At 43.9% G+C, this 22,047-nt stretch overlaps 1 protein-coding gene across 4 annotated transcripts in view; it reads right to left on the minus strand.

Moving 5' to 3' along the window:
• The window catches only part of NGEF (neuronal guanine nucleotide exchange factor), a 127,186-nt gene that overhangs the window by 11,554 nt on the left and 93,585 nt on the right, over positions 1–22,047 (minus strand). For all 4 annotated transcript variants that reach the window (XM_050965316.1, XM_050965318.1, XM_050965319.1 and 1 more), the window contains 5 exons: positions 14,665–14,825; positions 14,286–14,438; positions 11,972–12,101; positions 10,597–10,671; positions 1,323–1,412 (listed from right to left, as the gene is read on the minus strand). In XM_050965316.1, coding sequence (XP_050821273.1) covers positions 1,323–1,412; positions 10,597–10,671; positions 11,972–12,101; positions 14,286–14,438; positions 14,665–14,825 — 609 coding nt within the window. The remainder of the gene's footprint in view (positions 1–1,322; positions 1,413–10,596; positions 10,672–11,971; positions 12,102–14,285; positions 14,439–14,664; positions 14,826–22,047) is intronic.

Here is a 22,047-nt window from a genome sequence, read left to right on the forward strand (position 1 = left end):
GAACGGGATTACATGATGGGGTTGGCTACGGTAGCAGGGTCTTGGACTCAACAACTCAGGAGGTCCCTTTCATCCTATGTAACCCTTACAGGATAAATAACACATGCTCCTTACTTGACTCTTACAACACTAGAAATGCAGATAAACCTCAGAGTGTGAGGAGGTGGAACAAGACCTATACCGTGAGGAGAGGTATACATGGCTCCGATAACAGGGAAGGAAGCCTTAGTACTTAAAAGTGCTGGCAATCAGGTCGTGTGGAGAGAGAGAGAGGAAACAGCTACCAGGGAATGCAGAGATAAAGTGGGGGGGATGGGGAAGTGGGGACTGCAGGAGTCAGAGGGGGGAGGAGGCACAGGAACCAGGGGGCAGCAGTGTGGGAAAGGAGCCTGAGGATTGAGTGCGGGGTGGGAAGCAGGAACTGGGGTGGAACAGATAGGACCAAAGGGTGATAGGCTATGGGCACAGGGGCAGTAGGGTTTAACCACTAGACTATACTGCCCAACAGAACCTGGAATTAAGCCCATGAATCCTGAGTCTCTACATTTCTTTGCTGTCAGCAAATAGCTGTGAAACCCACTGGCAAAGTAACTCCTTCCCCCTACTCTCCACAGTGACCAGTCCAAATAGAGAATAACTGCTGATTACTACTTCCAGGTATTGCATTAGCTCAAGCAATAAAGATCTGTGCTGTGGATGTGAAAGTCCAGACCCTGCTGATGTCCCAAGCTGGGGATCAATACAGTTTCATGGGATGGAATTTCTCTTTCGAAATCTTTTAAAAAAAAGATTTAAGACATTACATCCAAAAAACTTACATTAAAAGACACGATGGTTACAAAGTGAAGCACTAAATAGTCAGGAAATGCCAGAATTAAGGTTGCCTGTGAAACTTTGATTCAGTCCCCTTATGCGTATGCATTATGATACCATCTTAAATTACATGATCACATACTACTTTTAGCACAGGACCCCTGCCTGAATCAGTGCACAGGACTGACCTGCCTTAGGGATGTGTAGCTAATAAGGCTGTTGTCTGCAGAACCCCTGCCTCATTTGTTGCAGAACTTGGAAAGTCTGTAGTGGATGAGGCAGGGGACAACAGGAAGAGAGTGGATGTTCTCATGGTTAACACAGTGGAATGCTGCACTGGAGAACTGGATTCTATCCCTACCTCTGCCACTGAGCCATTATGTGATACTGGGCAAGTCACAAACCATAATGTTCACAATTGGGCACTATGTTCTTCTTATTCTGAGTGTCTGCAATACCCAGATGCTATCTGTTCCATCTCTGCAGGGGTTAACAGTCTGTACTTATACCTTGATCTTAAACTCTAATTTCTTCTGGATGCTAATCATCTGCTCTGTTCGGCTCATCTTCCTGACACCTTCGTTACATGCCTTCACCACCTGGGAAAAGAGAACAATCTAAAGGTCTGATGCCAAACTGATGTCTACTCCATGCTGCAGTGCTCTCCTCCCATAGGTTACTTAGCAAGCGTTAGTGTATAACATGATCTTACTACATAGGTGAGCAACACAGTGTAGGCACTATAATAATGGAAAAAAGGAGATATTAACTAGCACTCATTAGCAGGGTTTTTTTTAATTTCAGAAAACTTTCACGTAGAACACCAACAAAATTTTTACGTATTACAAAAGTGAAAAAGTAATATTAAAGACCCAATCCAGCTTTCATAGTGAAAGTTTTTCCATTGAGTTCAATGGGAGTTGGATTGGGCCTTAAAAGAATGCAAATGACTATGATAAAATTCCTTCTCTATATAGGTTTCTCTAAATGCATAATGCTGAGAAGTGCAGTTAACACAGAGCTTTGTAGAAACCTCTGTTCTTAGTTGAATGTCCATTGGTTGTGGGAATTAGACAACCAATGATGCATACATAGAAAAGGGTCATCCTGTATGCAGATTCTATAGCAATACATGACACTAAGAGAATTTTTGGTGTAAACTGACTGTAACTGAACTAACTAATAAATACTGATCCAACTTTGGTTCTTTTCACCATCACTAAAAAAATCACTTAAAGATTAACAAAAAGGATATAATATTAGGAAGGATTTATTTTTAGGGGTCATATGGCACTTATCTAAACTATATTCAGATACCGACTCCATTGTTATGCCAATATTCTGGTCTCTAGTAGGTACAACAGCTATAATCAAACTCTATTTCCCAAATCCTACAGTGCTACAAATCACCTCTCTTCTTCCTGTACATTCAATCCAGAAAGTACACATGAAGTACCATCTTCATATGGAGGAGAAGGAAGGCAAGTATCAATTTCAATAAGATATTGTTCGCCCTCTGTCAAGAAATAGCAGATGTTGGGGAGGGGGCTGAAACTCCCCGTTGGAAGAGAAATCAGTAATTCAGAAGTCTGTATATTCTTAGAGCAACTTGTTTGTTTGCACTAGAACAGATGTATTCACAAAATAGCTTGCAGACAATAATCTCTTCCAGGGATCTCAGCCCAAACACCAATACCCAGTTCACAGGGAGCAAGTCTATCTCAAGAATAGAGATATTAAGGTGGAGAGCAAACTCCCTTGTAGCTCGTCACAGCCCCCCATACAAAATTAATCAGAAAATCAACAACTAAAAACTTTCTCACATGCTAAGAAAAAGAACTTGTAAGATTATATGTAACACCACACAGTGAGCTCTGTCATAACAATATATACCTAATTATAGATAAATGAGAATTAGCCTTACCCCGCAACTTAAAAATGTACAAGCAGGCCACCATGCTACAGGGATCTATAAAATGGACCAAGTCTGACAGGCAGGTACAGCAATGATCATCTGTTTTCATGATCAATTTAGCCATCCTTGTAGCCAACTATAGTAGCAGGCCTCCTCAGACTTCTGAGCAACAGCTTCAAGGTGTGATCTGAAAACTACTGGCCATCACACTCATTGGAAGGCAGCATGCAAAAACAGAGCCATATGAAGTATTCCAAAACATCAGTGTCAGCTTTAGAGATCTTTGCCTTCGATTTATCTTGAATGATCTTCAGTCAGTCTGCTTCCTGGACCATTCCAGGCAAAATCTGAAAGCCTTATACAGGCTATTCTTGTTGGTTTTTATCAGGGCTGTCAAGCAATTAAAGTAAGTATCACAATTAATCGCATGATTAAAAAAATTAACTACGATTAATTGCACAATTAATTGCACTGTTAAACAATAATAGAATACCATTTATTTAAATATTTTTGGATGTCTTCTACATTTTCAAATATATTGATTTCAATTACAAACAGAATACAAAGTGTACAGTGCTCATTTTATATTTATTTTTCATTACAATTATTTGCACTGTAAAAAAAATACCATTTTTCAATTCATCTAATACAAGTACTGTAGTGAAATATTTGCCATGAAAGTTGAAATTACAAATGTATAATTATGTACAAAAAAAATTGCATTCAAAAATAAAACATTGTAAAATCTTAGTGCCTGCAAGTCCACTCAGTCCTACTTCTTGTTCAGCCAAACAAGTTTGTTTACATTTGCAGGAGATAATGCTGCCTGCTTTTTGTTTACATTTTTGCAGGAGATAATATCAGCTGAAAGAGAGAACAGACATTCTCATGGCACTGTGGTAGCCAGCATCCCAAGATATTTACATGCCAGATGCACTAAAGATTTGTATGTCCCTTCATGCTTCAACCACCATTCCAGAGGACATACACTTATGCTGACGAAGGGTTCTGCTTAATAATGATCCAAAGCAGTGCGGACCGACACATGTTCATTTTCATTGAGTTGGGTGCCACCAGCAGAAGGTTGATTTTCTTTTGTGGTGCAGGGCTGCCCAGAGGGGGGGGCAAGAGGGGCAATTTGCCCCAGGCCCCGGGCTCCGCAAGGGCCCCCACGAGAGTTTTTCGGGGCCCCTGGAGCGGGGTCCTTCACTTGCTCGGGGGCCCCAGAAAACTCTTGCAGGGCCGGGCCCCGGAGCTTCTTCTGCTCCCGGTCTTTGCTGGCGGGGGAGTCCTTCCGCTCTGGGGCGGAAGGATCCCCCGCCATCGCATTACCGCCGAAGCGGGACCTGCCGCCGAAGTGCAACCCGGTCTTCGGCGGTAATTCAGCGGTAGGGGGCCCTTCCATTCAGGGACCCGCCACCGAAGTGCCCGCAAGACCCGTGGCGGGGGCCCCCCGCCACCGAATTACCGCGGAAGAGCAGGCTGCACTTCGGCGGCGGGTCCCGCTTCGGCGGTAATTCGCTGGCGGGGGGCCCCCACCACGGGTCTTCGGGGCATTTCAGCAGCTGGTCCCAGAACGGAAGGGTCCCCCGCCGCCGAACAGGGCCGGCTCTAGACATTTCACCGCACAGGGGGCTCGCTGCCGCTTGCCGGTCCCACGGCTCCGGTGGACCTCCCACAGGCGTGCCTGCGGATGCTCCACTGGAGCCGCGGGACCAGCGGACCCTCCGCAGGCACGCCTGCGGGAGGTCCACTGGAGCCGCCTGCCGCCGATGGCCCCAGGCCCCCGGAATCCTCTGGGTGGCCCTGTTGTGGTGGTTCAGGTTTCTGTAGTTTCCACATCGGAGTGTTGCTCTTTTAAGACTTCTGAAAGCATGCTCCACACCTTGTCCCCCTCAGATTTTGGAAGGCACTTCAGATTCTTAAACCTTGGGTCGAGTGTTGAAGCTCTTTTTAGAAATCTCACATTGATACCTTCTTTGCATTTGGTCAAATCTGCAGTGAAAGTTTTCTTAAAATGAACAACATGTGCTGGGTCATCATCCGAGACTGTTATAACATGAAATACATGGCAGAATGCAGATAAAAAAGAGCAGGGAGACATGCAATTCTCATCCAAGGAGGCCAATCAAAAATGTAATTAATGCATTATTTTTTTAATGAAAGTACTTTTAATGAAAGTTATCAGTATTGAAGCGTGTCCTCTGGAATGGTGGCCGAAGCATGAAGGGGCATACGAATGTTTAGCACACCTGACCGGTAAATAACTTGCAATATTGGCTACAAAAGTGCTATGCGAATGCCTGGGCTCACTTTCAGGTAACACGGTAAATAAGAAGAGGGCAGCATTATCTCCTGTAAATGTAAAACTTATTTGTCTTAGCGATTGGCTGAACAAGAAGTAGGACTGAGTGGACTCGTAGGCTCTGAAGTTTTATATTGTGTAACAAAAAAAAATCTACATTTGCAAGTTGCACTTATAGACTCATAGACTTTAGGGTCAGAAGGGACCAATATGATCATCTAGTCTGACCTCCTGCACAAAGCAGGCCACAGAATCCTACCCATCCACTTCTATAACAAACCCCTAACCTATGTCTGAGTTATTGAAGTCTTCAAATTGTGGTTTGAAGACCTCAAGCTGCAGAGAATCCACCAGCAAGTGACCCATGCCCCACGCTGCAGAGGAAGGCAAAAAACCTCCAGGGCCTCTGCCAATCTGCCCCAGAGGAAAATTCCTTCCCGACCCCAAATATGGCGATCAGCTAAACCCTGAGCATGTGGGCAAGACTCACCAGCCAGCGCTCAGGAAAGAATTCTCTGCAGTAACTCAGATCCCGTCCCATTTAACATCCCATCACAGACCACTGGGCATACTTACCTGCTGATAATCAAAGATCAATTGCCAAAATTAAGCTATCCCATCATACCATCCCTTCCATAAACTTATCAAGCTTAGTCTTAAAGCCAGATATGTCTTTTGCCCCCACTACTCCCCTTGGAAGGCTGTTCCAGAACTTCACTCCTCTAATGGTTAGAAACCTTCGTCTAATTTCAAGTCTAAACTTCCTAGTGTCCAGTTTATACCCATTTGTTCTTGTGTCTACATTGGTACTAAGCTTAAATAATTCCTCTCCCTCCCTAATATTAATCCCTCTGATATATTTATAAAGAGCAAGCATATCCCCCCTCAACCTTCTTTTGGTTAGGCTAAACAAGCCAAGCTCTTTCAGTCTCCTTTCATAAGACAGGTTTTCCATTCCTCGGATCATCCTAGTAGCCCGTCTCTGAACTGTTCCAGTTTGAATTCATCCTTCTTAAACATGGGAGACCAGAACTGCACACAGTATTCCAGATGAGGTCTCACCAGTGCCTTATATAACGGTACTAACACCTCCTTATCTTTGCTGGAAATACCTCGCCTGATGCATCCTAAAACTGCATTAGCTTTTTTAACGGCCATATCACACTGGCGGCTCATAGTTATCCTGTGATCAACCAATACTCCAAGGTCCTTCTCCTCTGTTGTTTCCAACTGATGTGTCTCCAATTTATAACTAAAATTCTTATTATTAATCCCTAAATGCATGACCTTGCACTTTTCACTATTACATTTCATCCTATTACTATTACTCCAGTTTACAAGGTCATCCAGATCTTCCTGTATGATATCCCGGTCCTTCTCTGTGTTAGCAATACCTCTCAGCTTTGTGTCATCCGCAAACTTTATTGGCACATTCCCGCTTTTTGTGCCAAGGTCAGTAATAAAAAGGTTAAATACGATTGGTCCCAAAACTGATCCTTGAGGAACTCCAATAGTAACCTCCTTCCAGCCTGACAGTTCACCCTTCAGTATGACCCGTTGTAGTCTCCCCTCTAACCAGTTCCTTATCCACCTTTCAATTTTCATATTGATCCCCATATTTTCCAATTTAACTAATAATTCCCTATGTGGAACCGTATCAAATGCCTTACTGAAATCAAGGTAAATTAGATCTACTGCATTTCCTTTGTCTAAATAATATGTCACCTTCTCAAAGAAGGAGATCAGGTTGGTTTGGCACGATCTCCTTTTGTAAAACCATGTTGTAATTTGTCCCAATTACCATTGACCTCAATGTCCTTAACTACTTTCTCCTTCAAAATTTTTTCCAAGACCCTACATACTACAGATGTCAAACTAACAGGCCTATAGTTACTCGGATCACTTTTTTTCCCTTTCTTAAAGATAGGAACTATGTTAGCAATTCTCCAGTCGTACGGTACAACCCCTGAGTTTACCGATTCATTAAAAATTCTTGCTAATGGGCTTGCAATTTCATGTGCCAGTTCCTTTAATATTCTTGGATGAAGATTATCTGGGCCTTCCGATTTTGTCCCATTAAGCTGTTCAAGTTTGGCTTCTACCTCAGATGTGGTAATATCCACCTCCATATCCTCATTCACCTTTGTCATCCTACCATTATCCCTAAGCTCGTCATTAGCCTTATTAAAGACTGAGGCAAAGTATTTATTTAGATATTGGGCTATGCCTAGGTTATCCTTAACCTCCATTCCATCCTCAGTGTTTAGCGGTCCCACTTCTTCTTTCTTTGTTTTCTTCTTATTTATATGGCTATAGAACCTTTTACTATTGGTTTTAAAATCCCTTTGCAAGGTCCAACTCTACTTGGCTTTTAGCCTTTCTCACTTTATCCCTACATGTTCTGACCTCACTAAGGTAGCTTTCCTTGCTAATCCCACCCATCTTCCACTCCTTGTAGGCTTTCTGCTTTTTCTTAATCACCTCTCTGAGATGCTTGCTCATCCAACTTGGTTTACAACTCCTGCCTGTTTTTTTCCCCCTTTCTTGGGATGCAGGCTTCCGATAGTTTCTGAAGCTTCGACTTAAAGTAATTCCAGGCCTCCTCTGCATTTAGATCCACAAGTTCTTCAGTCCAATTCACTTCCCTAGCTAATTTTCTTAATTCTTTAAAGTAAGCCCTTTTGAAGTAAAAAACCCTAGTCCCAGATCTATTTCTGTTTATCCTTTCATCTAGTTTGAACTGAATTAGCTCATGATCACTCGAACCAAGGTTGTCCCCTACATCCATTTCTTCTATGAGGTCCTCACTACTCACCAAAACCAAATCTAAAATGGCATCCCCTCTTGTTGGTTCTTCAACTACTTGGTGAAGAAATCCATCAGCTATCACATCCAGAAAAATCTGAGCCCTATTATTCTTACTAGCACTTGTCCTCCAGTCTATGTCTGGAAAGTTAAAGTCTCCCATGATAACACAATTCCCATTAGTATTTACTTCATTAAAAACATTAAAGAGGTCTCTATCCATATCCAGATCAGATCCCAGCGGTCTGTAGCACACCCCAAGCACTATCTCAGGGGAGGCTCTAGTAGCTTTCTTATCCAGTGTGATTTTTGCCCAGACAGACTCTGTCTTATCCATTCCATCACTTCTTATTTCTTTACAGTTAACCTCATCATTGATATACAATGCTACTCCACCATCTTTGCCTTTATTTCTGTCTTTCCTAAATAGCACCATAGCCTTCAATACCTGTACTCCAGTCATGACTACTATTCCACCATGTTTCTGTTATCCCTATAATATCTGGTTTCACTTCCTGCACCAGTAGCTCTAGTTCCTCCATTTTGTTACCTAGGCTCCTCGCATTAGTGTACAGACATCTTAATTTTTGCTGTTTGGCTTCACTGACATTCTTTACCCGGTTAGGCACAGACATTCTACCACCAGCATCACCTGTTAGACTGGTATCTACACTACCCTTCCTCCTTATGTCAATTCTTCTGTCTATGGCTGTATCCCCTCTTACTTTGTTTTCTTCTCTCTCAAGGTTAAATTCTGGCGTGGAGATCACCTGGACATCTCCTAACCATCTCCCCCAAATTCCTAGTTTAAAGCTCTCTTAATCAGTTGGGCGAGCCTCCATCCTAGAAGTCTATTTCCCTCCTTACTCAGGTGAAGTCCATCCCGAGAGAAGTCTTTTGTCCATAAATGCTTCCCAGTGGCCGTACATCCCAAAGCCCTCCTTATAGCACCACTGCCTGAGCCATCTGTTGATAGCCATAATCTTGTCACACCTTTGTTGCCCTTCTCTAGGAACCGGCAGAATCCCACTGAAGATCACCTGGGCCTCGATTTCCTTAAGCGTCTTCCCCAGTCTGGCATAGTCTCCCTTGATACATTCCAGCGAGAATCTAGCCGTATCATTCGTTCCCCCATGAAGGACAATCAACGGATTCTTTCCCGCTCCCGTTAGGATCCTTTTCAGCCTCAGGTCCACATCCCATATCTTAGCACCCGGCAGACAGCACACCCTTCTGTTCTCTGGATCAGCTCTAGTTACAGGCCTGTCTATTCTTCTCAGTAAGGAATCCCCAATCACATAGATCTGCCTTTTCCTGGTGACAGTGTGATTCTCCGGTCTATCCCCTGCACCCACTGGCTGCAAGTCCTCTCGATTCCTATTTACCCTTGCAATCCTCCTGGGGCTCATATTTGGTGTTGCCTCCATTGACTCCTCCCCTCTTCCTGTAGGGCTAGCAGCTCTTCCCTTTTTCCATGCCCTCTCTCCTTCAGCGACCACCTGCTGTGCCCCTTCTTCATTTCCCAACTCTGCAAACCTGTTCCTGAGTTCTATTTCTCCTTCACTGGCCGGTCTTTTCACAACAAAGATTGCACTACAGTACTTGTATGAGGTGAATTGAAAAACACTACTATCATTTTTACAGTGCAAATATTTGTAATAAAAATAATATACACTTTGATTTCAATTACAACACAGAATAAACTTTATGAAAATGTAGAAAAATCCAAAATATTTAATAATTTTCAATTGGTATTCTATTGTTTAACACTGCAATTAAAACTGTGATTAATTGCGAATAATTTTTTTGAGTTAATCACGAGTTAACTGTGATTAATCGACAGCCCTAGATTTTACAAATCTGACACTGCACCATCAACTGGAAAGCTGACATTTTAGCACAGCTTCAAATTTAAAACATTCTATTTTATTTAAATCACAATCCACGATTCATTAAGTACCACAGACTCCTAGTAATAAAGAAGGGAGTGGCACCTGTCAAAAGTCTCAAATACCCTGGAAAACTCTATCCCCAACAAACAGAGCTGCAGAAAGTTTCAGGACCTCTAAACATTAAGCACAGAGGTCCTCTCATATACTGCCCCATATAGACAGAGTAAGAGGACTCTCACCCACCATCAGAATATCCTAGGTGGAAGACACCACTAGGCCTTCCCCATGTTCTGAGACTATCCCATAATGTGTACTCTGGCAGGTAGTGTGCTAGAAATAACTAACATAATTGAATTTCCCCTCTCTGTCACACCTTTCTATAGGCCTCTTGGGAATGGGAATACACACAAGCTTAAGCACTCATAAAAAGTACCTCCTTAAAGAAACTACTATTCTAGGTCAGAAAAGTAAGTTGCACCACAGGATAAAATCCAACTCCCATACAGTCCACTACTGGCTGCAGCTAATTAAATATATTTCCCCATAGACTCCATCACCTTCAAATAGCTACAAAAACAATTTGTATTCTCTGAAACGTGCGGGCAACTCTTCTCTCTAGAATCTCCTACAGAGCAAACATATAATAAGAGCAATTCCTCTGTCTATTATTTGCTATCATGGTCTGCCCTCAGGTGAGAATAAGGGGAAACAATTACTCTGAAACACAATGAGGCAAATGTATCTCGGATGTAACTCCTTTGAGGTCAGTGGAATTGCACCAGGAATGCATATCACCCAGCACCTTTTTAAAGACACTGAGGATGCTGGCTAATTCTCATTCTTCTGAAATTTGCCATCAGACTTACTGTTTCCAGTTCTTTGTGTGCTTCAAGGGCAGTGGTTTCCTTCTCGGATTTCTCTTCCACTTTTTTAAGAATATTCTGCACAGGAAGCAAAGGTGGAGTTAATTTCTCTCCTTGCTTGATAGCACACAACATTTTTCAGACACTACCATCCTCTTGGCCAAATCTGACTATCAACAGTAATAAATATTGGATAGGTAACGGTATATGAAGTCTTTCCCCACGAGGTTGCTGAGTCAGATCTAACCCCATACTGGCAGTAACTGAAAGCTGTTTCCATCAACTGGCTATTGAATAACCTATGTAAAATGAGTGTCATGATCTCAGACCAGTAGCTAGGGGACAAGCACATATTTTATTAAATTTTATTTTATCAACCTGGCAACAATTGGTAACATTGTTGGTAATCTCAGTAGACAGGATGTCACTCAGACTGAACTATTCCCTCATCATTTGAAGGGAGCCCTCCACGGCAGGGTTGAGGTACACTAGAAGGCAATGAGGGGATGACAACCACCGTTGGACTTGTTCTGTGGATAGAAATTTCCAAGGCTGGCCATCACTACAATTCCTCTCAAGCATTATATTGTCACAAACACATTTACACACACTCAGCCCAAGACAAGGTGGTCTCTTCAGGTAAGTACTGGGGAAGCACCAGTGAAACAGTGGTGAAGAGACATTTGGTGCTCATAAATAACTGCCTGGCTCTTAGGGTAGGGGGATGGTGCTGTGCAGAGGTTTCAGATGTATGTATCAGAGGGGACGGGGACTATTGCATCACTTTTATTTTGGGAAGAGTGTCCTTGGCTATTTAGTAATTTCCTTTCATGGCAGTTTCCTATAGAAGAAAATACTGAGTTGAGTCTTAAGTGGCTTTTCTCCATTAATCCCTTCAGCTCTTGTCCTCTCACTTCCTGTGTCCCATAGACCTGACTCTGCACCAACCCTGATTATATATGAATCTATCTATTCTGCACCCTGATCATACATGTGCACGCTCCTCTGACTACATCACTCTGCCTTCTTGGCCTTTCATCCAGCAGGCCTATGAGTCCTCCTCTCCTGAACCAGCATCGCCTCTCCTCATGCCTGGCTCTGCATGGCACCACTTTCCTGAACTACCGCCACCTCACTTCCCTACTCAATCACTTCACTCCTCTCCCCTCCTCTAAAACTCTGATGTCACGCTGCTTCTCCTAGCTTCAATATTGACTCTAGGTAAGACATGGGGGGCAAGGTAGAAGAGTGTGTGTGTGTCTGTCTCTGTTTGCTTATGTGAGAACATGAAAATGCTAACGTTCCATGACAGCTAGCTAGGGGAGTCCTGGAGGGAGCATAGGGGACTGTCAGAAGACAGAGCAGAGTGGAGCTGTACCTGCACCAGTAGCTTGAGCCGCGTGATCCTCTGAAATGGCAAAATCAAAAAGGATGAGAAGGGCAGGCCTTTGCACTTGGGATCCATCTCCAACTGTGATATCACCTCCCGGAAAGCTGTCTTGTCTTGGCTGAGAATAGATAGACAGATTGAGAGTGCTTTGCTCACTTCCTTGTGTATCAGACCTGTGTTTGGAATGGATATGTCTCTGTGTGGTGCTGCTTTCCATAGAACCCCCTTCCCCAGAGACAGCATCTGCCTGGTCCTCTCTTCAACAAAGGGGAAAATAAATTCACCGAACACTCCTAGGTGTATTTTGGTTTAAGTTTGGCTTTATTTATAGCATTAGGGGATGGAAAAATAGACAAAGTACAAGTCACCGTAGTGGATTCACATGTGTAGCACATATAGATTTAGCAGCACATGCTGAGTGTGTAGGAGTGCGTGAATGGGGTGTGTGTCCAAGTAGATGAGTCAGAGGCATAATTATACATTTTTACACAGTTGGATCATTGTGGCAAAGTAAAATCCACACAGTCATAGGAACAAGCCATGCCATAAAGCAACTCAAGCTCAGATAGTCTTAGCTGTTATTGACAGCATGAAAAATCTTATCTGACATCTTATTTGGCACTGCAATGAAGCAGTTCATACTGCTGGAGATTCACTTGGCATTGCCAAGGTTCTGCCATTTGGAGTTCACAGTGATGGAGGTATTGCCAGGACGAATACAGTGCTGCAGTGAGGAATCTCACAAGTCCCAACTGGTATAAACAAAACACTACTCTAAGAAAGCTCCCTCTACGTGATGTTTCCTGGCACTTGCAAGAACATGCTATGAGGAAGCTTACGTTACTGGAGTCCTAGCTGACAGAAACAGCACAGATGTGAGGATAGTATTAATTTTGTTTGAAATCAGTCTTTAATGCATGTACTTGGAAATGCACAGTAGAAATTTAAACAAAAGAATTATTCCTAAGGCAGGCAGGTATTCTTATGTTTGCATGACTGCTTGAATTACCAAATCCAAGACAGGCTATAATTGTATGCCTGAGAGAGTGTAGAACTAAACGCAGGGGAAAACTCCAACATACAGCAGCAGATAAGCACTGCAAAGTTTTACTGCTTGCTTAAAGATTGAATAAATCATCCCATTTTTAAACTGATCATTATTTCCTAGACCTAAAAGACTCTGCACTTCAAACTCCTTCTCCAGAAGCCACCCCAGATCCAAACAGGCCCCTTTAGTGATGTCACACAACCCAGCCAATCTTCAATCTTCTATTTTTCTTCTGGGCTCAGCCAGCTGCTCTCATCAAATTGTTAATATTCTGAGACTTCTTTGTGTTACTGGTGCCCCACAAGACACTGCTCACCTCTGTCCCAGGAAACACTGGGGTGCATGACATTTGAAAATAGCAGTCTACTAAATCCAGCAGAGAGTTCCCTTGTAGCAGAGGAACCAGTAGATCTATAGTGTATCCTTTTGAGGTCAAAGAGAGGGAGCTGGAGGGCAGAGAAAGGAAAGGGGCAGTACTCTTCCATACTCATCTGAATCTAGCTAAAATGATTGTTGCTAAAATGTGGAAATGTACAGGTCAAAATCTGTAACTGGTTGGCTTGAAAAAAATCCAGGTCATTATTACTAAGGAGAAATGAATTCATTTGCTGAAAGACAAATTGCTAGGGTCCCCTTATTTTGATCTGGTAAAAGAAAATTCCCAGCTGGCTAACAGAAATTTGCCGGATTTGAATATACTTGAGAGAACACTTAGGACAAAATCCTCTGGTGCAGGTGACCTACACATAGTGTAAGACCAGGGCAAGATGGGGAAAGTAGCTTTATAGTCTTCAAGAAGAGAATTTATCAACTCTCCATAGGGTACATGCCTTTCTGAGAATCTCAAGACAGCTGTAACTAGACTCAGGACCACAAAGTTGAAATCATACAACTATCTTTATCTTCATAACTTTTGCCTCTACCTGCACTTCACATACACATGCAGATTTACAGCTTTGTGCTCTGTTGTATATGTTATATGTTCTTCGCACTTTGTAAATGACAACTCTGAATGTATTTAGGATGCTAGTTTTCAACCCTGTCATCTGATCCTTCAAATAAAATGTAAACTATTGTATGTTTTGTTTAAATAGATTCAGCACCAGTTTAGGGAAAGGGTAGAGCTCATGTTTTCCAAACCAGTTATCAATCCCCTGCAAATGCCAAGTTAAAAATAAAACACTGTCATCTTGAATAAAAAATTTGGTTGCTGGATTTTTTGCAAATAATTCAAGGTCAGATAATAGCACTCACAGAAGTTGCTTGTAAGCTCTCTCCTGGTAGGTCTGGTTGGAGACGTAGGTTACATACACCGAGAAGTGATTAACTGTGTGCTGGTAGACAATGTCACACACATCTGATATCACAATGTTCTCTTCCACCCGCTGCTCAAGATCTAAGAGGAAACTAGATGAGAAATCCAGAATTCATATTAATCATGACCTGCAATCAAAGTCTCGGACCCAAACAGTTTGGAGGGGAAACCAATTAGTACTATTGCAGACTCTTTAAAAGGAGTTAAGTCTTCACCCAGTCGGCTCCTCTATCCCTCCAGAACAGAAGTCATCTGAGCTAGTAGCAAGACCCTGTTCCCAACTCAGCAGAGCCAAAAGGCTAATATCAGTTGTCTTACCGTTCGCTGACAGCCATAACATCAAGGACGTTGGAGAAGAGGATGTGAGCCTCAGATGGATGTAAGATCTTTTTTAGACGTTCATTCTCCATGAAGTGAGACACCAGTAGATTCAGACTCTTGTAGTATGAGGCTTCAGAAGTGACCAGTTCAAACATGGCCTTGAGGAAAATCCCAAAAAAGAAACATCAACAACATAGTGATAGGTTGAGAGTTCATAACATTCATTGTGCACTCTACTTGTAAAAAGACACTATGAAAGCTCACGGGCTTCCTTAGTGATAATGAAAACATTCATACTGCATGCTACTAACAAAGTCCTGTAGAGTTAACCATCCATTCCTGAATCAGTCAGTTTGGCTCCAAAATGTAATAAAAGCTCAAATTGTACAATAGTAGCATCCCCTTACGTACTATATATGATTATGGCCAGGAAAGTGACTCTGAAATGGTACCTTGGTATGGCACACAACTTCTGCCTCGGCCTCTTCTTCTGAGTCCAGCATGATTAGTTTCCGACAAAACAAAGCTGTACTGCTGTGTGTACTGCACTGCAGAGCCAACCTACTGTACCATAGTTGTAGAAAAGCAATATAGCATCAAAAACAAATTGCTCACCAGTAACTGGCGTTCCTTAAGAATATACAGGTCCACACTCTTAGAATATGCCTGCGCATACCCATACGAGCCTCAAATCCTCTAGACCAGTGGTTCTCAGTCAGGGGTACGCGTACTCCTGGGGGTACACAGAGGTCTTCTGGGGCTACAATGTTTATATTCCAATTGATTTTATAATAATTTAAAAATTAAGCAATTTTTCAGTACTAGTGTGCTTTGACATCTGTATTTTTATGTATGATTTTGTAAGCAAAGGGTTTTTAATGGAGGTGAAACTTAAGTTATGTAAGACAAATCAGACTCCTGAAAGGGGTACAGTAGTTTTGAAAGGTTGAGAGCCACTGGACTAGAAAGCTTTGATTGTTTGAGGGGGAGAAGGGAAAGACCCTGACTCAAACCATGGAACACTCCATGCAAGACTATATAATGAAACAGGGCTCTGGCACACTTTCAGTTCCTTCCACTTCCTCATTGTCTTATGAACTTTGAAGATGAGGGATGGGAAACTATACTGATGATCTACTTGATGAACTCAAGTTACTAGTGAATAACTTTTCTCTTTTGACTAGTATCAGTACAAATCCCCTCTTGAGAGACTGGCAAGCAATGAGCACCAGCAAGGAGGTGGTACTGAAGAAGGTATCAACTAAACAATGACTGCAGAATTGCTCTTCAAATAAGGCCCCAATGGGTCTAGAACCCAGGCCTGTAGAGCTACCAGGCAGCTGACAGCTCCAGGCCATCACCCAGCTGCAGTTGTAACCAATCTGCACTCCACTTCCCATGACCCACTGTGGACACAGACTCTGGGAAGCTTCACCTCAAGGGTTTGACAAACAGCAGCCTCATGGCTCATGATCAGCTCCCTACCCTATATAAACTCAATGTGCATTCCAGGAAGTATCCAGGCAACAACCCAGATCTTCTGTAGTTACCACGACCATCCCTGCTCCTTACCCTTGAATTCCTGACTTGATATCTGCTTGATTTGAATTTCTCCTCTTGACTTGAACCATGACACCTGACTCAGAATCTGGCCCTTGGTAATGACCCTGGCCTGGACCTGACTACGAACTTCTCTGCTACTCTCAGCCCAGTTATCACAGCTCACAACAGAGAACCAAGCTCTGCACAGGTAGTCCACCCAGGTCCATGAAGGAAACATGGCACTGTGGGCCCAGCTGGCACAGCACTCTGCAGACAACCAGATGCTACAAGAGCCAGTGGCCCAGCTGTAGGAATGAGAACGCCACATACCTGGATGGACCCAGTCTCCCTCCTAGAACTTTTCAATGGGGACTGCAAAAATTCAGGGGGTTGTTTACCAATGCTGCTGCTGTTTCTTCTCTGCCCCCAGTCTTAACCCACTAACCAAGTGAAAGTAGGACTCATTATTTGTCTCCTGATGGGAGATGCATTGGACTGGGCCTTACCCCTACTCAAACGAGCGAGCCCAATGCTATCAAACTGGGATACCTTCCTCCAAGAAATCTCCACCATATTTGACAATCCCCCACCATGCCTGCTTTGTAGAGGTGGCCCTCTGCAAACTTCAGCAGGGGGAGGGGCCGGCCTCTTCCTGTCTTCCAATGGCCTCCAAATGAACCTCCAAAAAGTGGAGGCAGTACAAACCTGGGAGCCCTCCAAAAACTTCAAGGAGCTACAGTGCTTCTAGGGGTTCATTAACTTTTATAGATGCTTTATCTCTGGGTTTTCAGGCCAAACAACTCTACTGACAGCACTTCTCCACACTGACACCACTTTCACTTGGTCTCCAGAGGCCCAACAAGCATTCAACTGGCTAAAGACAACCTCTACCAGTGCCCTGGTCCTGGTCCATCCCGACCCAGCACACCCTCTGTCATTGCGACCAATGCCTCCAATGTGGCAATTAGGGCCAGTCTCTCCCGAAGGCATGGTCCCCGACAGCACCTCCACCCTTGAGCCTACTATTCACAAAAGCTAACTCTGGTCAAACAGAACTAGGCAATTCTAGATAAAGAGCTTCTAGCCATCAAAGCAGCCTTTGAAGAATGGAACCACTATCTGGAGGATGCACGGTACCCAGTACAGGAATACACAGATCATAAAATATTGGAGCACCTCTGCCAAGCCACAGTGTTGAACCAAAGGCAGCTTCACTGGGTCCTAGTCTTTACACGCTTCAATTTCACCATCACGTACCATCCGGGGCCCCCGAACAAGATGGCTGATGTCTTGTCCCGAAAAGGGGAACATCTCACCAGCCAAGAGCCTCCCCATGTGAAGTCCCTATGCATTTGTAAGCCCTGGAACTTCCTGGATGGCACAATTCCCCAAGATCTCACGTCCCTGATCTTCTCAGCTACAGGGAAGGAGCCACAAGAGATGAAAATCTCTCCTATTCAGCTGAAAAAGATTTTCTAGCCAATAGTTCTAAACTCTCCCACATAACTTTTTTGACTTTTCCTAAAAAAACTGTCTCTAAAAGTCATGGAAGAGCGACCCAAACTACTAATTGCAAAGACTTGAGACCTGTATGATTGTATCTGATTCTGTTGCAACAGAGGATCCAGAAGGGGTGGCAGAAGCAAGGACTGGCTCTTTTACCAGATCCAGAAGTTCTAAATACCAAACTGTCTGGCCCACTTTAGGGCTACCAGCAGAACTGAGTCAACAAGTTCAAGCATGTTACTTTTCAGACAACTGCTTGACCATTTTTGGGTTTACTGGTTTCTGAACTAATCCCCAGGAGCAGTAGGCCAAATAGGGTTGCAGATGGAAGGCTGCGCGTCCTTGCAGAAGACAGATTTGCTTTCACAGCTCATAGGAACAGTTCTGGTGGTTGAGAGAGCCTGTCCCTTTCACATACATCTTGACTTCATACCTGCAGTGCTCGCCATAAGCCGTTTTTCAGATGCTTCATGTTGGGACTTAAGTGATGGTGAGCCTTACGATTAAGAGATTGGACAGAGACTCAGGAGATCTGGAATCTATTTGCAACTTCATCACACTTCTTTTGTGACAATTCACTTGAGGTCTATGTGGTTTGTTTCCCCATCTGCAAACTAGGGAAAACATCACTACCTCTGAGGAGTGTTGCAACAATTAACTCATTGCCTATTAGTGTTCAAATACTACAGGCAGGGGCGGCTCTATGTTTTTTGCCGCCCCAAGCACTGCAGTCAGGCAGCCTTCGGCGGCACGCCTGCGGCTGGTCCGCTAGTCATGCAGATTCGGCAGCATTTCTGCAAGTGATCTGCCTGTCCCGTGCCTTCGGTGTACCCACCGCCAAATTGCCACCGAAGCTGCGGGATCGGTGGACCTCCCGCAGGCATGCCAGACTGCTGCCCTCATGGCGACTGGCACGTCACCCCCTGGGGCTTACCACCCCAGGCACGCGCTTACTACGCTGATGCCTGGAGCCACCCCTGACTACAGGAATAGGGCACCTTTCAGATGTCTATTGTTGTTTAGTGCTGTAAGTTTACTCAGTCATGTACAAGAAGTGAGCTGTGCCAAACAAATAACTGGGACCCACAATAGAATTCTTAAGGTTGGGAGCTGTGCCTTTATTGGAGCTGTCAGAGAAAGGAGAACACCTTTTCTGAATGAGGCAAACCTCCACAAGGATTCATAAGGTATATGTTAGGAATTGCCCTTTGAGTCACCTCTTTGAAGTCAAACCTATCTTCTGAATACCTGAAACAACAAAATACCAATTCCATTGTTGTAGACCCCAAATCCAATTCTAGACCATGATGGAGCTGGGATGAGGAAAAGAGGAATGGCAGATGCAGCTTAGTGCATGATGTGGCTCTCCTCTCTCTTCTGAAAAACACTGACCAGGCATCTAGTAGATCAGTGGTCTCAAACATCCAGCCCATTTGATGTATGTATGTGGCCTTCATGGAATATTTGATTTTCTCCAAAAAGATAACCATAGAAAATTTAAACCGAATGTAAACTGACGCAGTGTTATCTTCTGAGGCTGGAGACAGCCAGAAACAATGGCTTAGAAGTGTGGACCACACTATCCTACCAATCTTGTGAGATGTTAACTAATTAAGACACTTTAAATGAGGCATTAACTATGTCATTGCTGATCATTTTAGCAAATGGAATGAGACAAGGAGTGAAAGTGAAGACCATGACGAAGTTAGGAGCTGCTACAAGATAAGAAATGCAGAAGGAAAAAAGTAAGTAATCTTAAGGGTTAAGCTTATTTTCCCACTATGTAAAGCCTAAATGAGACAATAAGCTATTTATCAAACAATAATTAGAAGATTAGTTAGTAAATAAATCACATTCTAGCCCTAATTTCTGAGCACATCTCCATCTGATATTGGTGAAAGTTATACTGTGGATTTAGAGTAGCTCTAAATTTATACCCAACGAACAGGCAATAAACAACCACCAAATTTGGTCACCTCCAAAGAAGAAAAGTGACTCCTCTGTCACAGATCGGGAAGAAGAAAGGTTAGCTCTCCAGAGGACAACAATTTTGTTTTGCAGCAACATTTGAGGTTTTGAATTTTTTCATTCCATGCTGAAATTAAAACAAAACTTTTTGGAAGTGTTTGCAAACATGGAGTTGTGCCGGGGGAGGGGGGGGGAGGAAGGGGGAGAGAGAGTGACTGACTCTCACACTCTTTAAGAGCAGAGTTTTTCATCCCAGATCACTCAGAATCAAGCAGAGCAGGGACTTGAAACTGGTCTCACACTCCTAGGCTGGTGCCCTAATCACCAGGCTACAGAGTGTTGGAGAAATCTCTCTTGCTCATGCTATCATGTAACCAGAGAGTCTTGGACTCCAAAACCTTCCTTACAAAAATCTGATCAAAACAATTATGTCTCCATGAAACGTTCTGACTTTGAAACAGCATATTTTGCCAAAATTTCATTTTGGCAAAGATGTTCTGATGAGATCTACTAAGCACCTAACATACCTTGAAACTAGTAAATATCCTAAAGCTGAGGAAAAAGAAGCTAGTATAGGAAAATCAATACTGCAGTGGATGGAAGGAGCCAGAATGGAGTAAAGTTATAATGGGAACAAGAGAGACAGATTGAAAGGGAGAGAAGAGGACAGAACAGGTGAAGAAAAATGAACTGGCCAACAAAATTCCATTTAAGATTGACACCAACGATGCTCAGCATATAATTTTTGACTCATGCTGAAGAAGTTTCTCTAAAACTGTTTCAACTCAATAAACCTTGATTAAAAGGTTTCTTCTTACTTCTGTGTAAACAGCTTTTCAAAGTCTAATATCTTGGTGACACAATTTGTTTTTAACCTACAGTACTACTCAGGGGCAACGAGTTATACGGACCTGTGGTGCCCGGGCTCCAGCAATATTCAGGGCCCAGGGACCCAATTCCACCAATGTTTGGGGCCAGGTCTCTTCTCCCAGTTCCGCCTGCCACCTCTGCATGCCTCCCGAGTGTCCCCCCACACATCTCCCCCAGGCGCCTGAGCGTCCCTTCCTCAAGCTAGTGGTTCCTCCTTGCAGCTCTGCCCTGCCAACATCAACTGCCACCATAGGGTCCTAGCACCCTCTATCCACTAGTACTAGGGCAGGCTGACCCTGCCCCTGCCCTTCCGCCTCTGACTCTTCCCTTTTTCAGCAGGACCCTCCACCAGCACAGAGGGCCCTCCCCGCCCATGGTCACTGCTCCTGCCCCACGCTGGGCAAGGGGCAGCCCCATAACCCACCCTCAGTGAGGCTACAGTGAGGGGCAGCAGCAGGGGAGGAGGGGCACATGTGATGGCAGCCCCCTGCCGGTACCCACCACAGAGGAGGTAATGGGGCTTCCTAGACCTGAGAGGGGCCCTAGGAGCATGTGCAGTGACAGTGGTGCAAGGTGAGTGTGCTGCTGGGGAGGGGAGAGGGGGCCCCCTCCCCCGGAGCTCACCGCTGCTGGCGGGGAGAGCGCTGGGGGGAGTCGTCCTCTCTGGCCCCAGCCCCAAGGCAGCCTGCCTGCACCCCAAAATCCTCATCCCCAGCCATGCCCCACCCCAGAGCCTGCACTTCCAACCAGAGCCCTCACGCCCTCGCACTCTAATCCTCTACCCCAGCCCTGAGCCCACTTTGGCATTGTGAATCCCTCACCCCTGTACCACAACCCTCTGCCTGAGCCGCTCCCACACTCCAAACCCCTCATCACCAGCCCCAGCCCAGAGCCCTCACATTTTTACATTATTTTAAAAAATATATATCGGCTTATAAGGCAGGTGTAGGGGGGATGGAACATAGACCTGTTCTGAGCACCACCAAAAATTATACAAACCTGCCGTCCCTGGTACTACTAATACACTCAAGTAATTTAATCTATGGTCACTTGTTCCAAGCCCTCCTCAATTACATTCACATTCTGTCACTTCCTCCAGGGTAGTTCACTGTGAGAACCTGAGTAATGTCTCTTCTGGCTTGTTCTTCTATTTTTTGCATCATTAAATTATCTTCCATATAGTTCAAGAATGCCCTTGATGATTCATGTTTTGCTGTGCTTAATGCTCAGCAGATGTCTGGGTAATTAAAGCTACCCATTGGTTATTTAGTCATTTCTGATAATTGTTCCAATAGCATGTCACTTTTTGTCATTTCCTCCTGACCCCTGTGGTCTACAGCACATGTCCATCGCGATTTCTTTTGTTTTTCCCATTACTATGTTTCAGCCCACGCTTTCTTGCAGTCACACCTCCTGCTGTTATTTTATATTTTTCTGCTCTTGTATTCACTTCTGATGTAAAGTGGTACCTCATCCTTCTTTCCTCTTTATTTC

This window comes from Gopherus flavomarginatus, chromosome 8 (genome assembly GCF_025201925.1).
Source record: "Gopherus flavomarginatus isolate rGopFla2 chromosome 8, rGopFla2.mat.asm, whole genome shotgun sequence".
Lineage (NCBI taxonomy): Eukaryota > Metazoa > Chordata > Testudines > Testudinidae > Gopherus > Gopherus flavomarginatus.